The sequence below is a fragment of the Pteropus alecto genome, unplaced genomic scaffold (genome assembly GCF_000325575.1).
Source record: "Pteropus alecto unplaced genomic scaffold, ASM32557v1 scaffold385, whole genome shotgun sequence".
Lineage (NCBI taxonomy): Eukaryota > Metazoa > Chordata > Mammalia > Chiroptera > Pteropodidae > Pteropus > Pteropus alecto.
This window is the reverse complement of record NW_006436543.1, coordinates 67,052-79,803: the sequence shown is the minus strand read 5'-3', so window position 1 is coordinate 79,803 and position 12,752 is coordinate 67,052. Positions and strand designations below refer to the sequence as shown.

The following is a 12,752-nucleotide window of genomic DNA, read 5'->3' as shown; positions in this document are numbered from 1 at the left end:
GGTATATTTTCTAGCCCTTTTCTACATGTCTATCAAAAATTAAATGAAAGCGTTTTTAAGTCCTATCTGATATAAATCCAGCACATTAAAAAAAAAGGAGTTCTCAGTTCAAAATATTTTTAGATGAAATGGGCATTATTAAAAAAAAAAAAACTTCTAAGTAAATTTTTATCTAAAAGCCTGATACTTGATAGAAATTCTTAAAACTACCATATAAAATTCTAAATGATAATTTCTAAAAATCATTTTCATATAGTTATACATTTCTAAACCTTGTCAATTGGTCACAGACGAAGTAGTGTTATATAATCATACAAATACATTAAAAAACAGATAAACAGGTCCTTTTAAAAATTCAACTGGATTACATATTTCCATCAGGACAAATAGATTTCATACAGGTCATCTTTCACGGTGTTCTTGGGACATTTTTGTTCTGGTTCAGACTGACACCTTTATTATGAAATCCCACACTCACCCAATTGCTTTATCCATCCTTTTCTTCTCCCATTCCGCTTTGCTGAATTTGCTGAATGAATGAATGAATAAGATTTAATCTCTAATTGGTACTTGTTGTCTTTTAATGTTTATGTTTAAACTGTTGACTAGATGCAGAGACATGTGTAACTCAGTTATCAAATACTAATCAATTTAAATTTTTCAATGAAAAGCCAAGATACAATTTATATGGAGCTCAGAAATGCAGTTAAAGCCATGCTACTTATTTCCCATTCACTTTAGCATAGCAGTGGGAGACAGCCCTGAAGACTATTTTATACTATCATGAATTATCAAACAACATCTCTTCTGTGAAATCTTGCCTGGTATCACTCTCCTCATTCTCTCAGAATTCCCTACTGCAATTCATTTGGTTTATCTCATGGCATTTTCCTATTCAGCCTTGTTTGTAATGTCTGGCACACAGTAGATGACAAATAAATATTTATTGTTAAATAAATTACTGAGGTAGCAAAGAAAAGGAAAGAAGGAAGAGAAAGAGGGAGGGATGGAGGGAGGGGGGGAGGGAAGAAGGGAGAGAGGGAGGAAGGAAGGGAGGGAGGAAGTGAGGAATACTATATAGGTTTTAAAAATTCTGTTTCAACAAGTGCCTGTTTTGGCTAAGCTAAAACAGGCAAACCATTGCAGTTCCACTTTTAATCCACTTCGTAATTTGAGCTTCTGAATAAGACTGTTTAAAGAAAGGGTTTTATCACAGAAGCATTCTGAAAATTCTGCCATGCATTCTATTACTTCGTGTACTTGCATATCCACCCATTTCTCATCCCCATCTGTACTGCTAATGTCTTGTAGGCAGGAGCCAAGTTCCACTCTTCTTCGTGGTTAATGAAACTTTTATTCAGTGTTTTACACTAAAAAATGTGGTCATCATTTGAACTAAATAAAATTAAAAAACCAGAGATATTATGAACATTTAGCTTCCACTTAAGTAGGAGAAAGAAGAGGTCTCTATAATACATGGCAAACACAACATCAAAAGACACACATACACACAGCACAAGACCACAAAAACACGATGCAAAGCTGATATTTAACTATATATACTTTCTACTCTGTAAATGACTAGCTGTAATTAAAAGTAACTGCCTTTAATGTTAAAATATGCCACCTGTTTATAAAGTGTAACTGCCAACTAACCAAACATCTAGCCAAAGAGGCATTAGGAGATGTTTACCTTAAAAGACTCATATCCAAACTAAAATGAGTTATGTGTGAATTTTAAGAAACTTTATATAAACAAGTTTATAAGTACCCATTTTTTCTTTAACAAAGCTTTATAAATACATAGTGTCTCCATATTTGTTAAACAAAATCTCCATCTGCATTGGAAATACAAGAAAAGGCCAATTGACTTTTATTTGTTTGATTACCTATAGGATATCTTGGCCCCAAAAGAATGAATCTCTCTCTTCAGGAAACACACACACACACACACACACACACACACACACACACACACACACCCTAAACAAACAAACAAAAAAACTAACAGTCAAAATTCTTCTTTTCAACTTAAATCTACTTTTATCTTTCAAGTTACTTCGGGACTCAATAGATGGATGTTCACAAGAGTCATAACATACAATGCTTGCTGAAGGACAGATAGGAAACAGCTTTCCTTAGTATATATATTGGCTTCTTCCTGTTGAACACCTGAAATAGTTAGCGCCTGATAGAATCTATGTTGATATCAAAATCAGTCAATATATATACTTCTTTCCAACATTGGTAAAGGACAGTAACATTTTCGAAACATTCTAATTTGTATTCGGTGACATTTACCATCAATTTGAATGATCAATACTTGAACTTCAACTAGTCAATTTTATTGTAGCTTGAGGAACAAAGCATGGTAGCTTTATCTACATGCTCGTGTCCACGCGCGCACGCACACACGCGCACGCACACACACACACACACAGAGATACTAATCTCTTCTTAAATAGGAGCAATCACACAAACTCTTAAATATTTCCTCTCTAAGAATGGCTTGTAGACACAATTAATCTCCCTCCAATGGTTAATCAAGAAATATTTTAAGCTTATTGTCACTTCCCCAGGACCATGGAGGATTCGTGTCGTCTGGCTGAAACTCCCCCAGGAAATGCCACCTTACAGTGCACCTTACAGACTCCTTAGCCACTTTTAATTAGAGAGAATTCAAGAGTTTCTATATTACAAAAATATGCAATTTAGAAAATGTAGTTAAAAAAGTAGAATAGCTTGATTTTAACTGTGTAATGTATCAAGAAAGAGTTAAATGATTTGAGTGTTTTCCTAAAGTGAATAAAAGATAAAGAAAACAAAAATTTAATATAAAAGATTATAAATATAAATTTGAGAAGTACAGTATAATTTAATGGACCTTAGCTAGAAGAAGCTAGAATAAGTATAATAGTAAGCTGGGAGGAGAACTCTAAAGTCAACAAATTTTTAGAATGGTATGATAAAATTTTGGACTTGTTTAGCAAACATGAACACTAACAAGGAACTTGCCATGCTGAGGAGACAGAGGTGACACAAAATAATGACTGCAAAAGAGGGACTAAAGCATACACACACACACACACACACACCCTATATTAAAAGAAGAGCAAATTTCTTCTGTGCAACAGAATTCCCAAATAAAATACCCTTGTCTGGGGAATAGATGAGGTCAAGGCATGTGTGGTGATGTATTCAGTCTTTAGGTGAAGTGTTCAAAATATTTCTCCAACCAGGTATAGTGATGGCTGTAGAAAAGGCTCTTTGACATTTTCTTTCAGATTGGTATAATCTGTTTTTTTCTCTCACTAAAACACAGCCCAAATATAATAAACTATAATAAATAAAAAGTTGAAAAATGTTTGCTTTTTGAGTTTCTTTTCATGTTTTTGTTGGTCATCTAGGTTTCTTCTTTTAAAAATTCTTGCCTGTATTTATTCTAAAAGAAAAGAAAAGCGACAAAACACAAAAGCAAAGAAAAAATACCTTATTTCCTCTTTAGTGATATCCCTTCATGTAATCGGTTAGAGAAATATTTAGAAAGTTAAATGAAAATGCAAATAATTTAGAATCTGGAATTTTATTAAAAGAAAAAAAGCCCCAGTAATTCCATACTTTCTCAGCTCCTGATTTCATGACTTCCATTTTCCCTTCTATCCTCCCATGTGCTCCCTTGTTTCTAAGCTCTTTCTTCTAGACTCTACTTTCTTCTACTTCTATGCCCACCTCTTCAATCTTCCTGGACAGCAGTGATGTTATCAGGCCCCTTAAATACACATGTCGCTTGAATGGTGCTATTTTACATCCTCAGTTCCACAATAAGTATCTGAAGTTTCAACCATCAGCATTTGTCAAAAGGGTTTGGTTGAAAAAGGTTTAAGCCTCACTTCTGGTGGGTCAACTCTCCTGAGAAGCTCATCAACAGATCTATGTAGGAGATGAAGTTCATTCTGCCTCATTCATAAAACTTAATCTACCTTTTATTTTTAACAATTACCTGCATTTTGGATGAAGAGAGTCGGAGAGGACCTGCTGAGCTGCTGTAGCATCCCTTTCTGCAAAATACCTGCAGTTGGAGGAAAAGAACACCATAACTCCATACCTACTGAATACATTCATTTAAATCCAATTTGAGGCCATTCTGGATTCAGAAATGGACACCAGCATAAGATTATTACTTGTTTCAGCTCTTCCAGAGAATACCTTTCCATAATAGAATTTTCCAAATGTAATGACAATATAATAGGGTAGTTGTAAAACTCACATAGATTTAGGAATGATTCCAGTAGGTTTGAAAATTTAATTATGAACTTCGCCATTCCCCAGATAGCCAAAGATATTCTTATTAAGAGGGATTATAGATGAGGGGGCAAGATGAGGCTCCTCAGAGTCAGAAAAGCCTGGAAGAAGGGACATGGTGAGGGACCGTGACAGTCAAAGGACACAAAAAGGAGGAGACTAGAGGAGGTGACATAGGATGTATTTCAAACGTATTTTCCTTGGAGAATATTCATGGAGTATTTTAATTCCGGATGAATGGAAAATACAGAGCTTAGAGATGTTAAAAATAAAATTTTGTTCTGGAGAGAAAGGGGTAATGAAGTTTCCTAATAAATACAAAAGGCTTACATACCTTCAAAAATAAATCATAAAGAGTACTTATAACAACAATTAGAAAATAAGACTATAGTATATATTATTTAATCTGATGTATATATATTTCTTGCATAAATCTAGGATAAAACAAGCTCTTGGATTTTCTTTCAGAAAATTTCAAACTAAAGTCAGTGAGTTTAATACACATGGCCATGATTATTAATGAAATTGAGTTTCTTTTCATACTTTTGTTGATCATCTAGGTTTCCTCTTTTATGTCTGCTCATATTCCTCGGTTCAGTAGGTCTAGAATAATCCTCACGTAAATAAGACAAATAACCCTTAGAGAATAATGTAGTCCAGGATATATGTAGATCCTTTATCATTTATGTGTCAGTGTTGCCTTGTCTTTTCACTTTGTTTATTGTAGCTTATCTTACAATGGTTTTCAATTTTAATGTGTGAAATTTATTAATTTTTCTTTTATAGTTTATGTCATTGAGGTGAGATAGAGATTTAATTTTATTTTTTTCTAAATGGAACACCAGTTGTACCAGCTCTACTTACTCAAAAGCTTGCCCTTTATCCACTTATTTGTAACACTATCTTTGTCACCAAAATTTACTTTTTATTCTTTCATATTACATAATAATGTAGCATTTAAAACATTTCATAAAAGAATGAGTGATTATTAAACTTCTTAAATTTAAAATGAAGGCAAAGATCTAGGGGAAAAATGGGGCACCATCAAAAATGACTAAGCCTTAATTTCTTAAAAAAAAAATCATTATTCTCATTAATAAAGTAGTGTCAAAGGACACAAGAACTGATTTAAAAAGACTGCTGATGGCTTGAAAAATAATGGCCACAAAGGACTCAATTTAAGCATGAAAAAATAATGAGTGCGATTAGTTTATACCAGGAGTTAAAAATAATATTTAAAAAACAGAGAGATAAAGCCAAAAAAGAGTTTTTTTGATCACTAACAAGGGAACTAGGGCACTAAGTCCTTGATCTAAAAATTGGCAGCTTATTTAGTGAGCATCTGTCTTGCCTATATTTTAGAGAAACCAAATAATCATAGTAGATAAAGGAAACTGAAACTTTACAGAATTTCAGCCAACAACTGTGGGAAGAATAACAGAATTAGAAAAATAGTTTTTGCACAATTAATTAATTGGTTCAGTGAAAATAATTGGAGGAAATGATGAGATAAAGGGCTGACAGGATTTTTATGATGGAGCCATCCGGCTATAATTCCTCTGATATATCTCAGTATAGGACTGAGAGTGGGGACACTGCAGACCTCCTACTGTGATGTTGAACTGAAGCTATTCACGCCTTTCTGAATATCTCTAATTTTCAGGAATACAAGGGACGAGTATAAATGTAAACAGACAAATCTAGACCATGGGACGTTTTACAGGACAACTGACTGGGAATCTTACACAAGTTAATGACATGGCTGAGGGGGCAAAAGGAGAGGGCAGAAGGAGAAAAACTGCTGTAATTGAGAAAGACTGGAGAGACATGATAACTAAGTATAATTTGGAGATCTTGTATGGAACTGGATTGGAACAAATCTGCTATAAAAAGAGATTTTTGAGAGAATTAGGAAATTTGAATGTGGATTGATATAGATGTCACCAAGGAATTATTGTTAATTTTGTTAGATGTGATAATGGCATTCGAGTTAACATAAGGTAATTTGTTTTTTTTAGAGCTCGAGGGTAAAATGACAAGCAGTATAACATTTTCATTAACACACTTCTACCAAAAAAATAAATATTACAAGTATTTCGAAACCTTGATAATTACTGAATCTGGGTGATTAGTATAAGGATAGGTCTTTATAATCTTCTCCTTTGCTTTTATATATATTTAAAATTTCTCATAAGATAAAATTTAAAATAAATACATTTGAGATTTGCTTAAAAGAATCTACGAAGTTTGCCAAATGAAAGGAAGATGATAGCAGCTTTTTAAATTTTATGAACCTGAGTTAATTCTTAGAGGACTTGAATATTTTTGGGGGTCTTCCGGGAAGTGGCTTTTGGAACTAATATCTCAATTTTGTCATTTCAATATGAGGAGACCAGAACATCACTTTAATACTCACTCATTCTTAAGTTTACTTACTGTAAATTGTACAGTCCCAGAAGTCCCATTCCTCGAAAATCTGTTTTAGGATCATCACCTTGGAAACCAATTTCACACCATTGCTTAGTAATCCGAGATTCCAGTGGAGTATTGGGCTTTAAGAACTTCCACAACTGGAGACAAGAAAGAAAATTAGCCAGATGATACACACACACAAATACTCTTTCCTATTGGCTCAGATTTTGTAAACTATGTCATTTAAGAAGAGCTTCGTGAAAGTTGAATACATGCAAATATATTACAATTAAAGATTTGATCATCTTTCAATGATCAAATTGAAATGATAGCAGTTCTTAAAATATGGTTTGAAGACTCCTGGAAGGACCCCATAACCTCTTCAGAGGGTCTGGGAGGAAAAAAATATTTCAAATAAAAATAATAGGTTATTTGCATTTTCACTCTCATCTTCTCATGAGTACCCAGTGGAATTTTTCAGAGGCTGCATGACATGTGATCATGGCATTCCTCTGAAGGCAACAGAATATGTACTTTTACATTTCTGTGTTTTAAATATTTCTGTTTTAATTTCTAATCAGATATATATCTCCTACAAAAGCTTTTTTAGAGTTCTCCAAAAATATATAAAAGAATAAAGGGAAAGGGAGAACAGGGAAAATTTTGAAGCCACACATTATTCAAATCCTCAGAAAATGCTTACAGCAAACTTTTAGCAGCATTGTTAATGAAAAGAAAAATGGACAGTCTTTTTATTTCTTAGGGCTCACCTATAATAGGGGTGAGAGTAAACATCATACAGCTAAATAAAGGAAGATCAGTAATGTTTCTGGGTAAACCTCAAAATATATTATCATTAAGAGCTATCTAAAAAATTTTTAATTACAATCAATTGTATGTTAATGGACAAATAAAAATTCTAAGCACTATGCTTTTCACTGCTTAAAAAACTAGTTCTATTTTTCTAGGTTTTCTGTAGAAAGATAGGTTCAACAGATATCATTATTGGAAAGGGAGAGAAAATGAGACCCCACAGCTATATGAATATGTAATGCTCTACTAGTTCTTTCTAATAAATAGAAATGGGCATGTAAACAAATTTATTTTTTACAATATTAATAATACTTTACATTATATCTTCATTATAGAGACAAATACAAATGTAAAATTTCTTTATCACCAGTTCAAACATAATTCAATTTCTAAATTGCTTACTCTATATCATATGGATTTTAAAGTTGAAACAGAACAGGAATACACAACCACCTTGCTTTAAATAGTTAGTGGACTGTCACATATCTGACACAGTATAAAACAATGTTCAATGACAGGAAATAGTAATAAAAAGAGTTGTGATTCATCAGTTATTCTAGGCACTAATCCAAAATTATGTATTATTCAAATAACATAATACTTTATATTAGTGGCACAACTGGTACATTCGATCAAAAGAGTGAATTTTCAGAGGAAAGAAAAAATCTATCATACTTGGAGGCAAAATATCAAACACAGGTATAAGAAATCTCCTTTTATATTATCCATATAAGAATTTGCCAGTTCTCTGCATTCATCAAAACAGAAAATGTTTCTGAGTTCATGAGAAGAGTATTAACAAGTGAGGAAAAAAGTGTCTTTTTGAAACTCCTTTAGGAACTGATTTTGTTATTGTCACAATTAGAAAAAAAAAAAAAGGGAAAGATTGCAAAGCTCATCATATTCATTTGGATAATAATTTGATGTAATCTCAGGGTTCTACACAGTTTAGAAATATCTGGTTTCATAAAGTGAGTGAAGTAAAAGGGAAAAAACAAGCATTTTATTTTTACAGGTAAGTCATAAACCTTATTCATTAGGGGAATACTTAAGTAAAAAGTTCAAATAATAAAATGCTTTAAAAAGAAATTTCATTTTAATTATTTCACGTATCATGACAGATTAGACTGATGGCTAGAAAGTATTAATTAAATTCTTAATCCTATCTGATTTAATAAGGGTCACTTTCTTGGAAAATGAAAAGTGATTGTTAATATACTTATATTAAGTACTATCAAGTGTATATTTCCTTTAAGAATGCTTCAATTACTGGATTCTATTCTGATAGTTTCATCCCTGAAAGAAGTAAGAGTAGGAGGCAGGGTACTCCTGAAGGGCGAGGTCATTTCTTGCATATTGGAAGCCAACTGGAAAATTGAACTTATGAAGTGGGTTCTGGTGGGGGATGCTGAGGAGTCCAGCTATCTAAGACTGTGCTACAGAGTTATTATAAAGCTACCTGCAAAGTGCAGGACACCAGAGCTAAAACGGGCGATTCCTGTGGCAGATGACAAACTACAGATGTAGAAGCTGTACTTTGAGTGAGACTATTATCCAGCATAGCCCATGCTCTGTTTAATTCTCTTCTCTTTGTACTGAGCCTTTGCTGTAAGCTTGCTTGAACCCTTCTGCCTTTCTAAGGTCTGCTGCAAAACAGAAGGGGCAAGCAGGTCATTCATTCATCCATTCATTCAAGAAGCAGCTTCTCACTGAGGCTGCTGTAGCACTCTTTTCTCATTAGGAAAGCATCTTTTAATTCTGGGTTATATTTTTTCTATTAAGTCATGAATCCATCTAAAATTTTGCCTTTATTTTTAACTTGGTTAGCAATGCTAAATAGAACTATCTATTTGAATAACTCTTATGGAGAGTGCTACATGAATATAAAGTGATGTTACAGTTTCATCGATCATAAAATCCAGATTTTTTTTATCCTTTAAGATTTTAAGTAGAAACACTGATAATGGTCTCTTATGTTTATGAATCAAAACACTTAAACAATATGGCAATATATTACTGAGGCCTCTAAATCAGGAGTTGGAAAACTGACTGTAAAGGGCCAGATCGTAAATACTTTTAGGCTTTGGTGGTCATATGGCTATTGCTGCAACGACTTAATTTTGCCATTGTAGTACAAAAGCAGTCACAGACAATACATAAATTAATGGATGCATTTCCACAGAACTTTATTTATAAAAATGGGTTGCCAGATTTGGCCCACAGACTTTAATTTGCTGACCTTTGCTCTGAACATTTTTATAAAGTAGGTAACAAGGGTATTATTACCCATTTTAAAGATGAAGAACCCTGAGCTTAGGCAGTTAAACACAAACCATGTACCAGTCTCTGGAATTACAAATGTGAACAAGACATGGCGTCTCCTTTGGGGGATAGTACAGTGCAGTAGTATAGAGCTCTTTCTAACTGTATGAGCTTGGGCAGTCACTTAACCACCCAGCCTCAGCTTCCTCACCTGAAATGGGGTTAATACCAATATCTCACTACAAGCTTATTGTGATGCTTACTGTAATGACTGGTACATACTAAACACTCAGTGAATGTTTTCTTATTTTGTTATCATACTAGGAATTGGAATAAAATGAAGAGAGTAGGAGAATAAAAATCCCACTCCAAGTCTGCTTGAGGAGGCTAAATAAGATTTGAAAATTCAATAAATAACAATTTTTAAAAAATGAGCCTCCTTCTTCTGTGAAAATAATGAGTAACAGAGGAAATGGTATGAGCAAATATCTGGGCAAAGGGAGTGGAATGGCCTATTCTGGGTCAGGGTGAATGACAGAGCATGGCGAAAGGTACTGTACATAATGGGAGATAGCGTAAAGAAATAAATTGGAAAGGGTCCAAAATGCATGCTAAGATGCATGGGCTTTTATCAGACATAGGGAATCCGAAATTTTTAACCTAGAGAATGACATGACTAGATAATTCCTCCAACAGTATTTTAGGAGATGGAAGTCAGGAAATGTTAGTGGCAGAATTAAAAGGCTATTTTAATAGCTTCATTTGGAGATAATAGCTAGAATAAAGCAGTGGGCATGGAAAACCTTCAAGAAGTATTTGTCGGGGAGCTCTATGGTAAGATTTAGTGATTTTTGTAAATGCAGAATATCTCCCCAATTAGATTGCGAGCCACTTATGGAAAGAAAAGACAACCTTTTCTCAATGTCTAACACAACAGTGGACAGTCCTGGCTTTATAATTTACTCGCCGTGTGAATCAGGGCCTGGACTAAAATCTTGAAGTTTGCTCACCTCTAAAGTGAAGATAACAACCATAACCTTGTTTATATCTTATAGTGGTTAACAATAAAAAATGATTGTCTACATACATACTTAAATCATGACCTCAGATAAGTCACATCACAGAACTTCTTGACATTTATCTAATGAACTATAATAATTCATACATTCGCCCATATTTGTTGAAAATCTACTATATGCCACCACACATATAACAGATCAGCTAAGATGATACACAGCAGCTACTCAAATGTCATTGACTCAGAGGGCATCTCGGCCATTTTACTGAATTGTTCAGGTGCTTGTGGCCAGTCTGTTAATTATACCACCTCTTTTCTCTTTCATTCACCTCTTATTTCCCATCTTGAGGTCATTTTATTGAATTCAACTACTTCTATCAGAAAATGGAAAAAAATAAGGTAAGAAAAGGAGATGAAGCTGGCCAGTGGCTTAGCTAAAATTAAGCAGAGGAGAAAGAGAAGAAAAACTTGCTAAAAATGAGGCTTCTGTAATTTTTAATGATTCACATCGAATCTAGCACTAATTAGTAAAGACAAATGAGTCATCTGCTTAAATACTTACAAACACAAAAACACACACTCCACACAAAAATACAACTTCTACTGACATTTTTCCATAAAATAAGGTTAAGGCAGCTAACTAAATGTTTTCTTTGAATTTTATCACTGCTTCTTTGAATTTTAGGAAAGGATGCATCCTAAAAAGCATGTATTTTCAGGAGTGAATTTAGAAAACAATTCAGATGAGTAGTTTTCTAAAGTTTGAAATTGTCTTAATTTTTTAACTCACTAGCCAGTTTTTCATGTAAAGTTTTATTAATGTTTTATAACACACCATCAGATCATATAAGATTCTTAAGGTTTTGCTTTGACAGCTAGGAGTATTTATAACTGCATATTAGTCTTCCAACAGTTTTAATACACCTTTACCTCCTTTTCTAATGCTATCCAAGTTATATGAATAAATAATCAGCACTAAGATCTTGGGTAATTTCCCAAGATGGCTATTGCTGAAGCAGAAACCAACTTCATCTTCTTTGATGTCTATTAAAAGTCATAAGAGGAAATCCCAGGTCATTCTTTGACAAATGCTATCACTCCTATTGGCTTTCAACACAGTTAAACAATTTCAACTTGAGCCAAACATGAAAGCCCACAGAAATCACCTCTGATGCATTCTTAGATTACAAAAGAAAATTAGTTTTACATCTAACTCCTCACATAAATTTTCTAATGAAAAATTTACCTCCAACTTCTGAACCAGCACAAAAAGTAGGCTTTACCAACCATCAGTGCCCATGTCTTATTCACCTTTGTGTCCCCATGACCAGAGCAGTGCCTAGAACAGAGCAGGCACTTGGCAAACATTAGTTGACCTAAGCAAAGGACTGAAATGAGTTCAAAGACTAACCTTCAAAAGCATTTCTTCATGTTGGGGATTATCGGAATCATAGGGTTCTCTGCGCAGTTTTTCCACATCTGCAATAAGGTTTCTGTACCCAACGATTTGCAGAAGGCAAGCCTGAAGAGAGATTCCCAACCTAAAGTGTTCAGAAGATGAAACACACATGAAGAAAAACAAAACATATACTTTGGCATTTGTTCACTTGATATATGCACAATAGGACTTTTCATATTTATAATATATTTAGGAAATTGTTCCAAGAAGATCCATCTAATAGTAGCATAATTTCTTACAGAAGCTAAGCATGGACAGATGTAGAACTTGGCTAAAACTTACCTCTCATTCAGGCCTTTTCTTAAGCCATGTTGTAGCTTAAAAAACAAGGGAGCCCCATATGCAGGTGACTTGAAAATAAGATGTAGCAAATAGAGGTGATAATGAGTTTTTAGGGATCACTTAGCTTCCACGATGTGGGTATACTAGAAATATTTCAGAAGGGTGTGTGTGTGTGTGTGTGTGTGTGTGTGTGTGTGTGTGAGA

At 33.8% G+C, this 12,752-nt stretch overlaps 1 protein-coding gene across 3 annotated transcripts in view; it reads right to left on the bottom strand.

Moving 5' to 3' along the window:
• The window catches only part of ELMOD1 (ELMO domain containing 1), a 60,721-nt gene that overhangs the window by 7,982 nt on the left and 39,987 nt on the right, over positions 1-12,752 (bottom strand). For all 3 annotated transcript variants that reach the window (XM_015590572.2, XM_015590571.2, XM_006913423.3), the window contains 4 exons: positions 12,219-12,348; positions 6,739-6,872; positions 4,001-4,069; positions 479-529 (listed from right to left, as the gene is read on the bottom strand). In XM_015590572.2, coding sequence (XP_015446058.1) covers positions 479-529; positions 4,001-4,069; positions 6,739-6,872; positions 12,219-12,348 — 384 coding nt within the window. The remainder of the gene's footprint in view (positions 1-478; positions 530-4,000; positions 4,070-6,738; positions 6,873-12,218; positions 12,349-12,752) is intronic.